The 20,869-nt window shown below is 39.1% G+C and overlaps 1 protein-coding gene across 1 annotated transcript in view; it reads right to left on the bottom strand.

The window, feature by feature from the left end:
- The window catches only part of PDE11A (phosphodiesterase 11A), a 270,293-nt gene that overhangs the window by 160,359 nt on the left and 89,065 nt on the right, over positions 1 to 20,869 (bottom strand). The window contains exons 4-5 of the mRNA XM_006083068.3: positions 16,903 to 17,043; positions 3,871 to 3,935 (exon numbers count right to left, since the gene is read on the bottom strand). Of these exons, the coding sequence (XP_006083130.1) occupies positions 3,871 to 3,935; positions 16,903 to 17,043 (206 nt within the window). The remainder of the gene's footprint in view (positions 1 to 3,870; positions 3,936 to 16,902; positions 17,044 to 20,869) is intronic.

The raw sequence follows: 20,869 nt of genomic DNA, 5'->3' as shown, positions 1-20,869 counted from the left end.
GAGGAAGAATCACCAAACTTGAAGATAGGATAACTGAAAATACCTAGTTTTAGGAAGAGAAAAAGTAAATACATAAAAATGATGAGTCTCAAAGACATGTGAGACACCTCAAGCATATGAACATATGCATAACAGGAGGAGAGGAAAGAGGGCAGAAATAATATTTGAATGAATAATGGCTGAAAACTTCCCATATTTGATTAAAATAAACATTAATCTATACATTCAAAAAGCTCAACATATTCCAAGTAGAATAAACTCAAAGGGATCCATACCTAAACACATCCTGATCAAATTGTTGAAAGCCAGTTACAAACAGAAAATCTTGAAAGCAACAGGTGAGATGCCATTCATCTCGTACAAGTGATCTCATGTTGTGGCATGCAACAAACTACAACACATGATAGGGAAAGTGAGCTTTCTTCCTGCTTTGGCACAAATTACCCAGTCTTGCTCAGGTTTGGAAATGTCACCAGTGCATCTGAGACAGTTCTGGGGACACAACACTGGTGAGGAGTCCAGTTATGCTCAGAAAATTCTGGAGTGGTCAAGGAAGCCCACACACAGCAGATGCTGTTCCGCCATGTCTAGAGGGAGGGGACTTACAGGTAGGCACTTGGAAGAAATGATGAATTAGCAATAAAACTGGTTTTTCGTTTTTAATCTCAGGGATTCTCAGAACTACTTCAAGAGTGGCTTCAGCAAGGGACTGTGGGTCTTAAACTATAAGGGGAAAATGACCAAACAGCCAAGTATACATTACCACTATTAATGGGACTTTATAGCTATGATCTGGAGGCCTGGCAAATCTGGTTATGCTTATATTATATTCCTAACCTACTCCTACCCCTATAAATTGGCCTTGAGATCCTTGAAGACTGAGACTGCTGGGTTTTTTTAAGTCTCTGTAGCCCCATTACCTATCAGAGTACCCAGCACAGAATAGGTACTGAATATGTGGCTGGTGAATGAAGAAATAAAGTTAATCAAAGAATAATGACTGCCAATGGACAAATTTAGAACAAACAAGTGGAAGTTGTAGGAATGTAATTCAATTGCCTTTCTAACAATCAGAACCCCCTATCAGTGGAAGAAGCCCATCATGATATCATGGTAATCTTATCACTGATGGAATTGTCAAGGATTTTATTTATTTATTATTTTTTTATTTATTGATTTGAGAGAAGAGAGAGGAACATTATTGTTGTTCCACATACAATAAATAACCAATTTATGCATTCATTGGTTGCTTATTGTATGTGCCCTCACCTGGGATTGAACCCAGAACTTTGGCATATCAGGCCGATGCTCTAATGAACTGAGCTACCTAGCCAGGGCTTAAGGATTTGGTATTACTTACATGGAGACCAAGAGGAGACTGGCCATGACAAAGGAGTTAGTCACATAAGAAAATAAACAGAAATGATGAGTCAGCAACAAAACTGGTTTTTAGAAAAGTCTTCAAGGACTGCATAAAACTCAGCAAGCCTTAAACAAGAGTTCATCAGAACTAAAATGGTACCCGAAAACATTGGTAAATGAAGCCACAGGCGCTATCCAGAGGACTAAGGTATCCAATAGACATTATCTATAATGAAGATGTTAAATGATGAAAGGTTAAGGAAAGATTTACAAGATGTTGAGAGCAGGCTGTGATTTGTAGACAGATAGCCTATTTCAATGTCTCTTCCATGGCCATTGGTGAAGTAAATGCTAAAGCCACTTGTCTTTTTCCCTTTAACTCCCTATAAATGACCGAAGGATCCCATATCTACAAGAGGAAAATTACTAGACAATGCAGGAAAGGTCTTCTGAGATAAATGAACATTCTACATTCATTTAAAGGCCATAAATAGAATGATTAAAAAGACTATCTCATAATGTCAAAGTTCAAAGGCACTTTTCAAATGTCTCTTTAAAGACAATCTGACCTTTCTTTCTTTATTATTGGAAAGTTTGCCAAGGGCAGTCTGGGCCTTGGGTCATCTCATTTTGACATGGCAGTCCTTTCGGCATTAAAAATAATCAAAAGACCAAGAATATTTAACTCTGCAGTGACTATGAGGACACAATCAAGAGCATAGAAAAGAACAACAGTGAAGTATTAGGACTTCAAAGGTGTTTTAATAATTCCATAAAGCTTTTCCCCCTCATATATGAAAGAGATAACTTATTTGAATCCATGACTAGCTAAAGGAGTAAGCATGAATAGATATTTTTCCCCAATATATTTCATGTGATTTTACATTAAAATTTTAGGGAAATTGCTGAACAAATCATCAGTAATTGTCTATGTATATTTTTAGATATAGATTAGCTAACATTATATATAGATTTAAACATAAATACAAAAAACAAAAAGCTTTTAAAAAGGTTTCTTTTTCCTTTTTCCCATTTTAAAGCGTAATTTATAGACAGTAAAATTTACCCTTTTTTTCCGCTTATTCTTTTAAAAAAATTTTTTTCTATTGATTTCGGAGAAGGGAAGGAGGGTAAGGGAGAGGGAGAGGAAGAGGGAGAGGGAGAAAGAAACATTAATGATGAGAGAGAATCATTGATGGGCTGCCTCCTGCACAACCCTACTGGGGATCGAGCCCGAACCTGGAGCCTGAAACCTGGGCATGTGCCCTGACTGGAAATCGAACTGTGACTTCCTGGTTCATAAGTCGATGCTCAACCACTATCGCAAGCAAAATATAAAATAGTTTCATCACAACCCCAAATTCCCCTGTACCACTCATAGTAAACCCCTCTCTCCATCTCTAGCTCCTAACAGCTACTGGCCTGCTTTCTGTTCTTAGGAATGCCCTACAAATGGAATTATACAGTATGTAACAAAGGCTTCTTTTAAACTTTGTGCACTTGATGAAAAGTGAAGTAACTAAATAAAGTGTCCATTTTAATTTACTGATTTCTATTTCTGAACTCAAAGGCAATGATGTATAAAATCAAATTACCCTTGAAACAGGCATTACCCAGGGAGCCTTTTGAATACATAGAGCTTTAGGACTTCACTTTCCGCATAGTGAATCAAAATATCTCAGTTTAGGTCCTGAGAATTTAGTTTTTACCAAGTTTGATTCTGACTGATGAGCAAGATTTGGGAAATATTAACCAAGTAGATATTCACTGAGCCTTGGTTTTCTCCTCTGTCATGCAAGGGTACAATGTCTACTTCACAGGATTATTTGGGGATTAGACTAGTACCTGCTGTACTTAGCACTCAAAGAATAAAAGCTGTTCATCTTGCTAACATTAGTATCAGTTTCATCATTATCATCCTCATGCTGTCCTGAGCACTTTACCTGTCTTTCTCCATTTTTCTGCATTTTGGTCAATTTTACTATTTTTAGCCTTTCCTCTAGAGATGACAAGAATAAAGAGAATACATTTTTGCAGCAGCCCAGCTATTATTCAGGGCAGTGCAAAGCTAACAGAAAGTCACTGATTGTTCCCAACCCTCCCTTTTAGCCTGTTAGAGCCTCAAAGATACATTAGAGACAAAAAAAAAGTGAATGACTAGAAACTCTCACTATTTTTCCCCAAGGGATGCTATTACCCAGATATAAGGAAACAAAAAAGGAAGAAGAGAAATGAAGGACAGAATAAAGGAGAAAAATAGTCTGTCTGTGTAGTTAGGAAATATCTAAAAATTGACTCCATTCATTAACAGCTTGAGATGTATACACATGTATTTTTAAATTACAGTTTTTGTTTAAGCCCTGAAAGACAGAACAGTGATGATATTTGGCTATACTTGCTGGTCTAAAAAAAGAACAACTCCTCTCCTCAAGGAATATATGCAATGCTGCCAACCCCAAGGACAGAAGACAAGGATCAAAAGACAAACCTGAAACTCACAAGCCCTACCTGTTCTCAGCTTCGGCACTGCACTTTGGGGACAGCAATTCAAAGGATTTGGTAAACTTCACCACCTGCCACACAGAAAGACAACAAATTCAAGTCAATTAAGGCTTTCTCACAGTTTAAAACAATGCAGTAAACAGTTTTAATCTTTGTAATGGCTATTACAATAATTGGAGATTAGAGAGGGTTTTTAAATGAAGAAATCCCAAGATTCTATCCTACTTTTGTGTTTTCTTTTTACATAACATATATTTCAAAGTTTTATTACATCTTACTAACTATGTATATATTTTACAATAAGGTGAGTAGTATTCTGTGGTGGGCAGGCAAAGGGACGTCTCATTTGAGTGCAATTTTTTTTACTGTCCTTTTATCAACCCAATCAACATCCATGAAGGCTAATCACCTTTTAAAAAGGATGCCCTCTGTCAACCTCAAGCTCCTGAAGTTACCCTCATCATGGTTCTCAAGTGAACGTTTTGCTGCCACTGCCCAAAGGGTAAAGAGGAGGAAGTCACTTTCTTCAAAGATCATCCCCAGTGTGGACACTTCCCCCCTGACCTGTCTAGTGATACCAGCACACCTACCAAAAGAGCTTGATCAAGATTTATTACATTGAATGGATTTATGGTCACAGAAAATGTAAAGGTAGTTCTTATTATGAGCTACCATTGGCTCTTACTATGAGCCATGCCCTATGTCAGAAGCTTCTTTGTTTAATTTCCCTATTACAACTCTGTAAAGTAGGGATTTTCATCTTCAGTTTCGCACAACTAGATGGGGAAATTAGGAGTGAAACAAATCCGCATGCTCTGGAGGGCCAGCTGTTTCATAACACTAAACATGTTGAGTGGGAAAGGCACTGTTTCTGTCCTCTTTTCACAAGATAAGCTACATGATAGAAAAACGAGTTCCTTATACGGAAAGGAATCATCTGAATGTCACTGGATGCTTCCAAGGTTGACATTTAGCTTTGCCTGTGCCAGATGCAGTCATGCTTCAAAAACCTTTTAAATTAACCACTTACGGGGAATTGATGGGCACCTGAGAAAACGATTTGGAAACTGGGAATAGCTTAAATATTTAAAAAGCTTTATCAGTGAGGTAATGGACCCAAACTAAGAAAATGCAACATTAGGAAAAAGATAAAAGAAAAGGCATCACAAAGAAAATTGCATCTGACTTGCTCAATGCATGGCAGTAACAATAGCTCAACTGCAAGAAAATAATCTTGACAACTATAAAAAATATTTCATTATATAGTCTAATGTGGCAAATTCCATTTCCCAAAGATGGCACAACAATGTCTCCTAGCTCACATCCCTCTCCATGAAATGACCCTGCCATCTTCCGACCAAATGGTAGATCTATGCTCTCCTTGAATCTAGGTGGGTTTCTGACAACTTTGACCAACAGAGTATGTGAAAGAAATGCTGTGTGCCTTTTGAGGTTGTCATCAAAGGTGATGCTGTTTCTGCCTCACTGGGAAACTGCAGAGCAAGGGCCGTGTGCCTTTATTGAGGGTCATGGGTAGGGGTGCTTGTGGCACTCGGGAAGCATTGTCACTGGGTAATTTAAATGTAGCTGGGTCAAACAGAAGGGAGGGGAGGGGAAACTGGGGAAGCAGGCAGGGAAACTGCAGAGCAAGGGCCGTGTGCCTTTATTGAGGGTCATGGGTAGGGGTGCTTGTGGCACTCGGGAAGCATTGTCACTGGGTAATTTAAATGTAGCTGGCTCAAACAGAAGGGAGGGGAGGGGAAACTGGGGAAGTCATCATGAGGCCTATCGCTTGAACACACATATTGAGGAGGGGGACCCAGAATGGGCAACAACTAGGCAAAAGTTCAAAGGAAGCAGGGTGATTGCCGACACTGGGACCCACTGAGGCAATGGTTCTCACAGCTTCACATTACACAAAGGCTTTCCTGGTCCTATAGCTATGCACATGGATTATCTACGTAGAAATGGAAATGATTTTTGTGCAGTAGAAAAGATAAGCCCATAGTAACAATTTTTTTGTCCGGATGATAGCAGCCATTTTTAAAATCTAACCTAGCAGTCTTATGCCAGCGTTCTTTCAGGGCCTGCCTTAGAACTGATTTTACCACATTGCTGGTTTCTCTCATTAATGAATTCAATAAATCTTTGATACATGCTTGCTTTAGATTTGTGCAAAGGTTAGGCTTTTAACTTTTTGGAAGCAGTTTATTGACACAGCAAATATGTATTGTCTGTATGTGTCAGTAGAGCAATAGGCCCTGGGGCTACACATGTAAAAGTGAAAAAAAAATCCCTGTGTTAATGGAGCTTACTTTATGGTAAGAGCTTAATTTGTTCTGGCTCCTCAAAAGTAGTGCTCCCTGGAATATTCTTAAATCTCACAAGGCCAGGAAGCCACAGAGAGACTATTTGCTATCACCAAATAATAAATCCCTCAAACTACACTATACCCTAAATAATTCTTAAAGTTAAAATGGTAGGATAATAGTAGGATAAAAAGTATAAGTGTTTATGTTTGCAGAATGGGGAACTGTCTGTGCCTTAGGAAAACAAACATGGGGAATGTCCAGAGTTTAAAAGAGAATAAAGATCTTTTAAACATATTTTTTTTTCAGCTGCTAAGGGATAGCGGCTTACAAAAAGACAAAAAGTAGAATAGAAAATCCTGAAATTTTAAAGCTATAAAAGTTATAAATCTAGAATCATAAAGAATAAGATAAAAAAGTACCTCTTGATGAAATGTCAGAATGTGTGAACTCTTGAAATATCAAAGAGGAACATTTTTTATTGTTAATCCTCATCCTGAGGATAAATTTTCCATTGATTTTTAGGTAGAGTAAAATGGAGGGAGGCAGGGAGAGAGAAACATCAATGTGGGACACATTGATTGTTTGCCTCCTGCAGGAGCCCCACCAGGGCTGGGGATCGAACCTGTAACCCAGGTATGTACTCTTGACCAGGAATTGAATCTGAGACGCTTTGGTGTTCAGGCTGATGCTCTAACCACTGAATCACACCAATCACGGCAAAAAAGAGGAACTTTAAAAACTACCTTCTATGTAAAAACCCATTTGCATCTAACCAATAAAACACACACACACACACACACACACACACAAAACTACCAAAAGGAAGAAACATGTTTTTCTAAAATGTTAGAACTTTTAATTCCAACCTAAATCACATGCTGGGGGAAAAAACAACAACCAGGGTGTAACATTTTGTTTTATTTTATTAGTTTTATTCTCTAAACTCATGTTTAATAAATAAAGGGAAAGTCAAAGATTGTGCATCTTTCAACTTCAGCACTCCACATCATGGAGAGTACTAGTTGTGTCCCCCAGTAAACCAGGCCATGGTGTGCTGATCAAAGTCAGACACTGGATTCGTGAACCTTGGTGTTGATCTTGTGTGTAATAGAGTTAACCTTACCCAGAGAAAGGTCTGACCTTTGCCCTTGGCTCCTGAGAGGTGACCTCTAAGCCTTTGGAACGTCCAGCCATTCCAAGTGTCTTTGTTTACCCAGGTGCATTGGGCCAGCCAGATAGTAACAATGTGATTTAGGGTGAGGGCTTTGAGCCACACCTACAATGTGATCTGGGGGTGGGGTCTTTGGATCACCTGGTATAAGTTAACCTTTGGAGGAGATGGAGACTGAGGTCAACTACATGGGTAACCAACTAGGTTTTGGTGATCGAACCCCAGTGAAGAATCTGGATGCCAAGGCTCGGGTGACCCTCCCTGTTTGGCAATACTTAATGCATGTTGTCACACATTGCCGCTGGGAGGGAGCACACCTGGACGCTCCACTGTTGGAACCCTCCTGGACTCTGCCCATGCATCTGTCCCATGGCTCATTTTAATCTGTCTCCTTCCCTAATAAACCATAACCATGAGTATAACAGTCTTCAGTGAGTTCTGTGAACCCTTTCAGCAAAATACTGAGGCTGAGGGTGGTCTTGGGAAGCCCCAAATTTGTCATTGGAGGCATAAGCGAGGACAGTATTGGAGAGGATATTCCCTAACTTCGCACCTTGTGTGATAATTCTTAGAAATTTATTAAAAATATAATGCATTTAAGTAGAAAACTATTTATAGTCAGACACCTGGGTTAAAAAACAGCAACAGCAAAAACAGTTGAACTATTTTGATAAAATTTAATGGGATATATAGTTTCACTGTGGAGATTACAACTAATAAAAACAGATGAAAGCATAAATGAAAACGAATAAAATTCCTGCTTTATTCGTTGACTTGGACCAATTGTGTGGTTCTTAGTTTTATTAATTTTTAAAAATTTATTCTTTAAATCCAATTTTGATTTTATTATAGATGCACTAAATGAACATAGATTAAATAAATACATACTAAGTAAAAAGAGAATCTTATAAAAGAAATATCAGAGGTAGCTTATAGGTCAATTAAACTGAACAAAGTGGTTCGGAGCTCCACTGGCTGTTGATCAGCCCTGATTACTACACCCTGGGGAAGGCAGTGCACATGCCACAGTGAAGCAAACAAAATATCCCCACGCATCTCTGCCTGTTCTTTGGAAAAGCTCCATGGACAGAAGTCTTTTTGATTTGATATTTATCAGGCACTAGTTGGTCTGATTTCCTCTCCATTTTTAAAAACATTTAAAAACAACTTAAAAGTACAAAAAAAAAAGTCATGCTGAAATATATATTCCTACCACCACAAAGAAAATAGAAATGATCTAAGTAATCCCCCTTTTTTTAATTAGGGTTTTCTTAACCCCCATCCTATATAATAAAAGAGAAACATGTAAATTGACTGTCCCTCTGCTACGCTCACCAGCCAATCAGGAGTGAGTATGCAAATTAACCTCATCGCCTCCGTGAAGACTGACAGCAGGTAGGAGGAAGCTCCCAGGACAGCCTGCTTGGCCGTTGCAGTGGGACCTGGGAGCAGGCAAGCGCAGCCACAGGCAGCTCCCAGCACAGCCCACTTGGCCATCGCTGCAACAACCAGGGAGCAGGCAAGTGTGGCCCGCAGGCAGCACCCAGCACAGCCTGCTTGGCAGTACTGCGGTGTGGAGCAGGCAGGCCCTGCAGAGAGCAGAGAACCACTGGGAGCGGGCTTAAGCCGTCAGTAGGACATCCCCTGAGGGCTCCTAGATTGGAGAGGGTGCAGGTCAGGCTGAGGGACACACACACACACACACACACCCTCCCTCCCTAGACAAATTTCATGCACCGGGCCTCTAGTTTTTCCATAAGAGGACTACTCTACAAGGGCAAAATAATGATTAAATGCTCATCCACTACTATCCTTCTTGATAAATTATTTATTCACTCAATTAACATTTATCAAATGCTTAGTGTACCAGGTACTAACTCACAACACAGTACAGAGGGGAAGCAATTCACAAATGTAACATTTCACCATGGTATATATTAAAAGTGCTAGAAGTGCACAGAGAAGGGTGTTGAAGGAAGGTTCATGTGAACTACGTCCTAAAGTGTGAGCAGGAGTGCTGTAGGCTGAGAAGTGAGAAAATTTTTCCAAAATCAGAATTTTGCTATTAAACAGAGCACTCAATAGAGTTAACTGAACCTAATTCAATAAAGGGGCTAGTTACAGAAGCACAGGAAACTTTGTAAAGTAGGGGCTAGCAGCTTTGGAAAGCAGCCTTAGGTCTAAGGGAACACACCAGAGTGTGAGGGAGAGAAGGAGGCATGGAAGGAGGGGCTGGAGCTGTGGAAAGGGGCCTTACAAGAATCCAGCCATCTCTACAACTGGCAGAGAAAGAACAAGGGGAATAAATACCTCCAACCTCTCTCTCCTCCTGCCCTTGAATCTTCTGCTGATCCCTCTTATTTGTAAAACTCAACTGGAAGCTAGAGAACAAGAAAGCCCAAGTGGCAGAGTGTGTAGAGATTAGTTTTCAAGGACACTGAGCTAAAAAGAGAAAGACTGACAATAGATGGGAAGAGGCAGGGTTTGCAGACAATAGTCAATACAGAGTTGCTCTTCAGCTCAGTCCTGTGCTTCCAAAAACCAGTAATGATAAAGAAAACCTCCTACTGTTTTGTCTTCCAGAATTGGTTAACTTCAAATGACCACCTGCCCTAGACCTGTCTCCATCCTTCCTCATGACTCCCCCAAGATGCACAAAAATGATACAGATAACTTTCTTGTCTACATGCTTCTGTAAAACCCCAGACCCCTTTCCTTTTCTTTGAGATGTTCCTTACTAATGAATGTTCTCCCTATTGCAATAACCTGGATGAAATTACTTCCTTAATCTCCTTGTGCATTCTGTCTTTCACTGGAACTATATGTGCAAAAGATACAGAGCAAATACCTGCATAAGCTAACCATGGGGAGGTTGGGAGTGGAGAGAGAAGAAAGGAATAAAACAAGGCTGAAGACAGAGAAGAGAACCAAAAGTTAAGTTGATAGCACAGGTGACAGACCATGAATGTTGGGCAGGTGCACTTGCCAGCCGTGAGCCCGGCTTCTGGCTGAGCAGCGCTCCTATTGTGGGAACACACTGACCACCAGGGGCAGCTCCTGCATTGAGTGTCTACCCCCTGGTGGTCAGTGCGCATCATAGTGACTGGTCAACCGGTAGTTCCAGTCGTTCCGATCGTTTCATCATAACGGTCGCTTAGGCTTTTATATATATAGATTATTATATATTTTACTAGAGGCTCGATGCATGAAATTCGTGCAAGAGTAGGCCTTCACAGCCCCAGCTGCCTCAGCCCTCATGGCCCCAGCTGCCTCGTGGCCCTGTGTCCCCACCCCCCACCCACTGGTCATTCCGGAAGGTCGTTCTGGAAGGTCATTCCACCATCTGGTCTAATTAGCTCTTTATTATATAGGATATGTTATATATGATTTAAATATGTTAAATCTATGTATATATTTAAGTACACATGCATAGATTTAACACATATGTAACATGTATACATATATTTAACTTAAATAAATGATATATCATTTATTGTTCTCACACTCAACTCACATCATTAATAATGTATTTATTTTAAACATATATCATATATTTAACATAAATTATTAAGGATGTGAGTTGTGTTAATTTACTGACATAACTATTAATAAAGTTAATTAAGTTAATTAATATACACAAACATATGATCTGATGTTAATTATTAATGATGGGTATATATATATATATATATACATTGATCAGATAATCATCAGAATTTTTAGATATCTTCCATTTTGCACTCTAGAAAAAAACACGTGGAACAAAATCAAACAGAGTTTATATTAGCTACCTTAGAGGGAGAAGGAAAATTAACGAAAGAAAGATGAGAAAATGGAAAGAAAGCAATTAGCAAGGAAAGCCTGAAGCAATTTTTACTATCCATATAGGACGGAGAGGGCTGAATTGCAGGCTGTTCCAGCACAATGGTGATCACCCCATCACTTTCTCTGGGGAGTTGGATTCAGGGAGCTTGTCTAGTTGTCTAGTTCAGTGGCTTAACTGTATGTGTATTTCATATGAACCAAGAAGTTAAGGAACATGTTGGAAAACAAGTGTAGTTTGTGTTTCATGATTTAGAAAACGAACTCCAGGAACTAGCTTCATATTTATAAGCTCAGCTATAAAGTATTTCATGGAGTTCTGGACAACGACACAGCTGCCTGCCATCAGGATGATCCATGAAAGAAGAACACTTGTAAAGAGTGGTGCTGAGACAGTGCCTGAGGACATAAGATTAAAATAGCTACATTTGCTTTCCTTGACTAAGCATGGGAAGAAATAGACATGATAGTAAATACATAAGCTAGAATGGAACCAAGAGAAGCGATAGAAATTGCTTTGGTTCATGGAATGGCATATTAGCAGGGAATATTCAGTTCAAAGGACTAATAGTACCTAATGTTGACAGCAGCTAGCGATGGAGCAATCCTTTCATTTTTTTCAGTCTAGTGGAAAATACCATTGACAAAGTCACTTGAAATTGATTGATTAAAACACTTACGAGAAGCAAAAGAGGGTAAAATATTAATTTTGGCAGGAGAGAGGGTTTAGAAAGGCATTTCTCATTTCTATTTTTGGTATTCACTGAGTAAACTGATCAGTTTACACCTGACTGGCCAGTTTAACAACTATGAATGCAGTCTCTAGACACTGAGTTAAGAGTGTGAAATTTAGTTCTACCACTAAATTTAAATTATATCTTCCCCTTCCCCCTCAAATGTAGACAGGTCATAAAATATCATACATCTGCAATAACCAGCTTTTTAAAATATTCAAATCACAAAAAAGTAATTTGAAGTTCTTGTCTCCTGGAATGATTCTAATGAAATAGAGAAAAGCACAAGTTATTTTTTGAGGAAGAAAGTTTGGGCGTATTTTTCCCCTGAAATGATACTTTTTTTTCTGATTGTAAAAAGTAGTGTATGTAATGCCAGTAGAGATGGTGCTATAAATTCATGCTTAGGCACATCTGTTCTCTTCCAAAAACAAAGATTGATAAAATACAGAAAGAGAAAACCAAAAAAGACATGTATCTAGAAGTTAAAGGGAAGAGAAAAGCGATGGGAAAGGAGGGACCAGAGAGGAGGGGGAAATAAAGATCTCTCAGACACAAGCCTGGAGACAGGCCTGCTGTGTGCCAAGTCTGAAAAAAGTCAGGCAGCAATGGTTGGAATGTCAGCTCCTACTGGAGACTGGGGTCTGACAGTGTTCCTTGGAGACAGATGATTCAGCTTTACCTCCAGAAACTGAACCAAACTGCCTCTGGTTGAGTGTAATATTATCACATAGCAGGAGACCCAAGCCACCCATAGTAGACCTGGTTCTTGACTAGGGGCCATGGAACTGTGCAAACTACTAGACAGGGAGGGAAGAGTGCAGGAAAGAATGAAAGAAAACAATGGCACAAACAAACACACAAAAACAGTTTTCCATAAAAATAAACTGCAATCCCAAACTTAAAAACACATGCACATTAATATCAACAGAATTGGACAAGATGACATAGACAAATCTCAGGCTGATGATTTGAACAAACCTCTATCAGAGAATGACAGATGAGAAACAACACTATTAAGACTATAAATGATTTGAACAACATCATTTTGTACTTGACTAATGGGTCATGGAAAGTCAATGGGAAAAGCCTCTTTTGGAAACCACTTTCCTCCCTGATTAAAAGAAAGACGTGTGAAAAGAAGTTTCCCTTTCTTCTTCTCCTGATACATAGTTATCTGATGACATGGTGCCTGGAGCTGCGCCAGCCTCCTGGATGGTGAGAGTAAGAGCCAGCTGGTGAAGGCGGACCACTGAGACAAACACAGGGAAATAACGGAGCCTGGGTTCTTGATTATATCATCTGGCTGCTGCACAATCCCCAGAACTGCCTCCTGCAGACTTCTTGTTACACAAGATACAAATCTTGTTAAGTCATTTTCCCTTGTATATTCTATTACTTGCAGAAATCCCCCAAATTGATCTATGAATTAAAGCAATTTCAATCAAAATCTCTACACAGTTTTTCATGGAAAATGATAAGCTGCTTCTTCAAATCTGTGTGGAAGAGCAACAAGTCAAAAATTGGCAAGCCGGTTTTAAAGGAGAACAACATTGAGGACTTGCCCTATCAGATACCAAGAGTATTCTAAAATTATAGAAATTTAGACATTGTGATACTGGTGCAGAAAAAGACCCATAAACCAGTGGGACAAAATAGTGAACTCAGGTATATATGGAAACTTAATGTAATATAAAAGTGGCATTACAAAGTGGGGGGAAAACAGTTCTGAGACAATTCATACACACACACACACACACACACACACACAGCTTTACACTATACAAAAAATAAATTCTATATGGATAAAGATGACCATAAATACCAGATGGGTTAAGGAAAATATGAGGAAGTCATTCTAACATAGAAGTAAAGCAGTTAAAAAACAAACAAACTGGACATCAACCATTAAGTACAAATCAAAAAGGAAGAATGATAAATGTAACACATTGAAATTAAAATACTCCATGTAACCAAGATACCTGTTGGGAGAGGCACATGAGCCCTGAATGCACAGTCTTCCTGTTGTGCCTACACTGCAAGACCCCAATCTCTCTATATCTGGTTCCTTTCACATTATTGTGTTCATAGTGGACAAACTTGAGAGATGAGATAACAGCTCTCTCCACACAGCAGGCTTGATACCACTCAATGGAAAAGAGGTGGATTCTCCAAGCACAATATTCCTCTTCGGAAATGCAACCCACTGCATGTGTGGGCATCTGCTGCCCCTGTGGCACTTGGGAGAGATGGGGAGCCAGGACAATTGTAATGGTTTATAACGTAACTTTACATTCGTTTCTACAAGTATATGACTCATCCTTTTTAGTCTTGGTTCTAGATGCATTCAGTACTCAATACTAGTCTCATTTATTATGTCTTCTTCATCACTTGCTTGGCTGGATTTTAATCTCTCATATTTTTCGGGAAGGACAGCTTGGAACTATATTTGCTGAACTCTTTCTTGTAATTTAAAAATGTCTATCTGTGGCTTACATAATTGAATGTAAATTGATTGGATTTAAAATTGTGGGGTCACATTTTCTTTCCCTGAGGACTTTGTAGCTATTGCTACATTTTCTCCTAGCACTGGAGAATGGTACACGGAAGTCTAACACCAGAATATATTCCTTCCGCTAGGAAGGAATCCTTTTGTCTGGGTGCCATGCTTCTTGATTATCTTTGAAGTCCAAGCAGCAACCTTGGCGAAATATCTCCACAGCTTCTAAAAAGGGACTGAGCAGATTAGTGTCCTTTTTGTGCATATAATGCACTTTTATCCCCAAACCCTGACCCTCTGGATGAAAAAGAAGAGTTCATCCTCATGTTGAGGACAGGGTGTGGGGGTGGGGGGACAAAGAGCAGAAATGAAGGGGAATGGCCAAGAATTTCTGCTCTGATCCCCACAACTGCAGTCAGACTGTTCAACTGTGAGAGTTAAAAGGTCTTTTGAACTTGCGGTAATATACCAACACCTTTATGCTTCTACTATCTAATCTAGTGTTTTTGACCCCCTCCACACTCTGTAGCATAAAGCTACTGCTGTCACTACTACTATTGCCTCCAGCACCTTCCATATCAATTTCTGCCATCTGTACTTTTTCTTTGATTTGAGAAAGAGTAAGACCACAGTATAACTCATCCATGTTAAACATGTTTTTATTGATTTCAGAGAGGAAGGGAGAGGGAGAAAGAGATAGAAACATCAATGATGAGAGAGAATCATCGATCAGCTGCCTCCTGAACTCCTCCCACTGGGGATTGAGCCCGCAACCCAGGCATGTGCCCTGACCAAGAATCGAACATGACCTCCTGGTTCATAGGTCAACACCCAACCACTAAGCCATGCCGGCCGGGCCATCCATGTTAGAAGACTGGCAAGAATGACCACCTTGAGCTGGTTTAAATTACTTCCATGTCTGTTTATAACTGAACTAGCAAACAGTGAGCTTGTCCTGGTCCAGATTTTACCTGGCCCCTCAGCCACTTGCCCTCACAGGGACTTAAAAGTGACTCAAGGAATCCCACTCCTTCCTGCCTTTGCTTAGTGAGAGCTCTCACAGCCTGCCAGGCACCAAGGAGAACCCACCTCTTCCCACTCTTTTCAGGGGCTTAGAGTCAGGGGACAGGAGACTCTAGCAAGTTATTCAACTGTCTAAGCCTTATATTCTCATCTATAAAATGAGGGTGATGATAATATCTATCTCATCAGGATGCAGTGAGGATTCAACAAACTCAAGTGCTTCACAAAGCAACCAGAAGCACTCCATAAATATGGGCTGGGGTGTGTGTGTGTCTACCAAGGTTCCACTGAGTTTTACACAGGCATAGGATACTTGCAAGACAACTGTCGGTATAAACCATACCTGCTGAAATAGAAAAAACCCAACTCTGCTATAATATGGGGGAACATTCCTAAACATTTTAAACATATGTGAATTTTAAAAACATAATGTTGTAAGTTTTACAATACTAATTAAATTTCCAAAATTTGTCTCAAGGTTTCTTTCTTTGTGAAACACAAACTGAAAGGAAAAGACAATAACCTTGTCTAGGTTAAGTACAGTAAAGTAGCATTCTTGGAGGTATGAAAACAGAATTGCTAGACAATTCTTGGTCTTTGAAGGGAGTTTTCAGCAAAGATATTAAATTGCTGCTGAGGGGTTAGACATTTAACTTTCAGGAAGGCATATTGATGATGATCATTATTTTCAATATTGTTGTGTATTTACCCAGCAGATTTCCCCTAAAGAGCCACAGGCCTTCACAGAACCTGAAAGCTGAGATGCGGCAGCCTTAGCCCTTGGCCTAGCTTGATGCTGGCCTTTGGAGTAACAGGAACCCCTGCAGTGAAGGAGAAATGAGCCTCCTCCATCTGACTGGGCATTCTGTGCAAGTGTCCAGAGGTCCGAGGCAGCAGGCAAAGAGCCTTTTTCCCAGGCCAGAAACAACAAGACAAACCTCTGCTGCACCGCCCAGGCCACCTGAGGCTGGTCACCCCACTCAGCTCAGTCCCAACTGTGTGGGCTCCAAGAGCCAAGGGCACCGCTTTTCCAATGTTAGTTTGCTCCCTCCTCCCAGTAAAAGGACTTTGGAGCATTGTCTGGACTGCAATCCATGCCCATCAGTACTGAGGCCTTGCTGGGTGAATGTGAAGCCAGACCAGCACCTGAGCTTGTCTTCTATTCAGCTCTGTGAGATTAGGCCAACCATTCATCCCTTAGTTCCCTCATCTGTAAACACATGGGACTGAGATATACATGTCACTAAGGTCCCTATCAGCGTAACAGTCTGTGTTTCTAAGGTGACAGCAATACAAGACTGAAAACGCATGTAAAAAATAAAAGACTTTAATTGTATAAAAAGTCACCCCATAATTAGAAGAGTCATGAGAAGGGTGGTTCCAGTCCCAATTTCACACACTTACTTACAAATAAACTAAACTTCATTGCATTCCCGCAGTCTCCAATTCTACATGACAGAAAAAAAGATGGCTTACTGGTGACTCGATGTCCTCCAGGAGTAAAACAGAACAGCGCTCGCATTTCAGCAGAGTTTGGGCCCGGTGCATTATTTTCTTGACAATTTTCTCCAGGTCAGTCTGTTCCTCAAAGAGGTCGTTAACCACCTCTAGCAAAGCCTAGGAAAGATGAAAGGGATGTATTTAGATGAATACATGAGAGAATAAAAATGTTGATTTTTTTTCTTTCTCAAAATTCCATTTAGTTTTTGCTATAATAAAGTATAAATATTTTTGTGTGGATAATTTTTAAAATGTTAATGATTATTTTGACATATTTCCATAATTTTGTTTTATAACAGAGTCTTGAACTGCAAAATACAACTTGAGAATAGTGCCAGTCTATAATCCCACATAATCCCACATATAGCTATATGACTATATCCATATGGCTAATGACTACATGACTCATATAGTTATTAATTATAGGCTTCCCCTCCACCCCCACACACAGTAGTTTGTCTGCGATGCAACTAGGTATACACCCAACATTTTATAAGTAACGGATACCTGATTCTCTCAAGAGCACATTTATTTTAGAAAATTACAAAGCAGCTCTTCACCCCATCAGGAAGAAATAGCTTCTTGGTCAAACTTGAGACTTATTTTCACTAATACACATCTCTCAAAGAAGTCTGAAAGAACTATAGTGGTGAATGCTAATTAGGTTTCAGAGTCTTCCAAATATATATATAAAACCCCCATTAATCTTTCTGCATAGAAGTATTGCTTCATCTCAATTTGTCCAGAAAAATATTTAAATTATATATAGATATAATCAGGAAAGAAAATACCATTAAAGTTTAGAACAGGAGAATAAAAGGGAAAACAAACAAACAAAAAATTTCTAACTTAAAAACTGGGTACTCATTTAATAAAAACAAATGCTAACTTAAAAAGAGTGAATAGTTTTTCTACTCATTGAAAAAGCAAGTTGTAATATCCAGCTAAATTTGTATGTTATTTAGCTGTTATTTTATCCAGCTAAATTTGCTTGCAATTTTTGCACTGAAATAATCGTTATTTGGAGTTTTTTATTACATGGATGTTTCCAGAGGTTTAAGAATAGTGGGCTATGTACAGGTGAAAATATTATGCTGCTATCCAAGAGCAATCAGAAAATTACACAGCCAGTGAATTGGCCAGAGGGTACTTTATTCAATTGAATTTAATAAGATGTGCCCTCTCAAGTCTGATCTCTCACAAGAGGATTTCATGGGTTTTCAAATTCACATCTATTCAGGGAGATGGTGTTGATCATCATCCTAGGGACATGGTTGATTTTCAACTTTCATAATGAATTTGATTTGTCCTGAAACCATTTGAAAATTTCTTCTCTGAGTCTATTCAGGTAGAAAAGCATTTGAACGAGTTAATAGATCCATGAAATGAGTCTAGTTCACTGAGCATCTAAAAGAGGACCAAATATCCTAAGCAGTGTTTTCTCTAAAGAGAGCTTGTGGAAATGGCTAATGATGGCTCTATGATCCCAAAGCAAAGAGCAATACCAGGAGGTGAAAAAAGTTTTAAGTGCATCCTGATGATCTGGCATTTGGACAGCAAATTACCATAGAGGTCAATGTGCGATAATTTCATATCCAAATACAACATTAAAGATGAAGCAATTGTCTGAATAATTACCAACAGAAATTCCCTGTTATTAAGAAGGAAACATTATTTCTTTAATCATCCGGACTATTTCTACAGATGGATCATATTAACTGAACAATTATTTAACTTTTCAATTTGTTGTGACTGCGTGATAGGGCCTCTGGGACCCACACACAAGAACATTTATCTCAGAGGAAAAACTCATTCTGCCTTGAGTCTTGCACTGACAAATCGCATTATAGCAACTTTATTGTTTCTAATTAAAAATTGCTGCTGTACTAACAAGTAATAAAATTTTTTTCAAATAACAATGCAGTCTACCTCCAGAATAAGAGAAAGAGAAGAAAACCTGGATGATAACGCAATTCAACAGACATCAGGGCCTTTCACACAGGTGAACACTCCCTGCTTCCTGACTTCATAGGCATTTCCCCCTCCTTCTTCTAGTGGCTTTCTTTTTGTTCCTGGCCTCATCCTTGGATCTCTTCCCTTCTCCTTTTTCTTTAATCCTCACCCAAGGATATTTTTCCATTGATTTTTAGAGGGAGTGGAAGAGAGAGGGAAAGCCAGAGAGAACTACCGATATGAGATAAACACATCGATTGGTTGCCTCCTGCACTCGCCCTGACAGGGGCTCAGTCCAGGGAGGGGCCTGCAACCAAGGTATGTGACCTTGACCAGAATCTAACCCAGGATCCTTCAGTCCACAGGCCAATGCGCTATCCACTGAGTCAAACCAGCTAGGGCTCTCCCTTCTCTTATCCACAAGTTCTCCCCCAGATTAATCTACCTGATTGCCTAGTTTTAAATACTACCTATATGCTGATTACTCAACTGTTTACTTGCCAGCTGTACAAACCAATAATTTTTCATTCATTTCCCATGTCAGTAAGCCTTGTGTATTTCACCACTAATTTTAGGGGGAATCTCTCACTTCTCATTGACCGAGTCCTAGCTACAGAATTTTTTTTCAGCTTATTGAGATACAATTAACATATAACTGTCTATAAGTTTAAGGTATACAACATGATGATTTGATACATGTATACTATATTCAAAATGCTTACTATAATAAGGTTAGTTAACATTATGCATAGCCTCACATAATTACATTTTTTGTGTGTGGTGAGAACATTAAGATTTACTCTCTTAGCAACTTTAAGTATATGATAAGTATAGTTACAATGCTGAATATTAGGGCCCCATAATTTATTCATCTTATAATTGAAAGTTTGTACACTTCGACTAGAGTCTCTCCACTTGCTTCACACCCCAGCCCTGGCAACCACCATTCTACTCTCTGTTTCTATGTGTTCTGCTTCTCATTGATCCAACATGTAGGTGAGATCATACAGTATTTGCCTTTCTCTGACTTATTTCACTTAGCACAGTGCCTTCAAGGTCCATCCATGTTGTCACAAATGGCAGGATTTCCTTCTTTTTATGGCTGAATGATATTCTATTGTGCATATACTAGTATGCACCATAATTTCTTTATGCTCTCATCCATCAATGAACACTTAGGTTGTTTCTGGATCTGGGCTATTTTGAGTAGGCCTGCAATGAACATGGGGTTGCAGATATCTCTTCAAGGTAGTGATGTCATATCCTTTGGATACATACCCAGCAGATTACATGGAAGTTCAATTTTTAATTTTGTGAATCACCTCCATACTGTTTTCCATGGTGCACAAGAATTCCATTTTTTCCACATCCTCACCAACACTTGTTACTTCCATCTTTTTTATAAAAGTCATTTTCGTAGGTGTGAGGTGATACCTCATTTTGGTTTTGATTTGCATTTCCCTGGTAATTAGTGATGATGAGCATCGTTTCATGCACCTATTGATCATTTGTATGTCTTCTTTGGGGGGAAAATGTTCAGATGCTCTGCCCATTTGTAATTAGATTATTTTGGGGTTTTGTTATTGAATTGTATATTTTTGGATATTAACCTCTTATCTGATATAAATGGTTTGCAAATATTTTCTCCCCATTCCATAGGCTGTGTTTTCATTGTTTTTATTGTTTCTTTTGCTGTGCAGACGCTTTTTAGCTTGATGTAGCTTTACTTGTTTATTCTTGCTTTTGTTGCTTGTGCTTTAGTGTCAGATAAAAAAAAAATCACTGGAGCTTTCCCCCTCATTTTCTTCTAGAATTTTTACAATTTCAGGTCTTACATTTAAGTCTTTAATCCATTTCAAGTTAACTTTTGTAATAAGATAGGGCTCCAATTTTATTCTTTTGCATGTGAATATCCAGTTCTCTCAACATCATTTATTGTGAAAAAATATCTTTTCATCAGTAAATATTCTTGGCTTCTTTGTCAAATATA

Source organism: Myotis lucifugus, unplaced genomic scaffold, assembly GCF_000147115.1.
Source record: "Myotis lucifugus unplaced genomic scaffold, Myoluc2.0 scaffold_5, whole genome shotgun sequence".
In the NCBI taxonomy this organism is placed as follows: domain Eukaryota; kingdom Metazoa; phylum Chordata; class Mammalia; order Chiroptera; family Vespertilionidae; genus Myotis; species Myotis lucifugus.
Note: the sequence above shows the minus strand (reverse complement) of the source record. Positions and strands in the feature narration are given on the sequence as shown.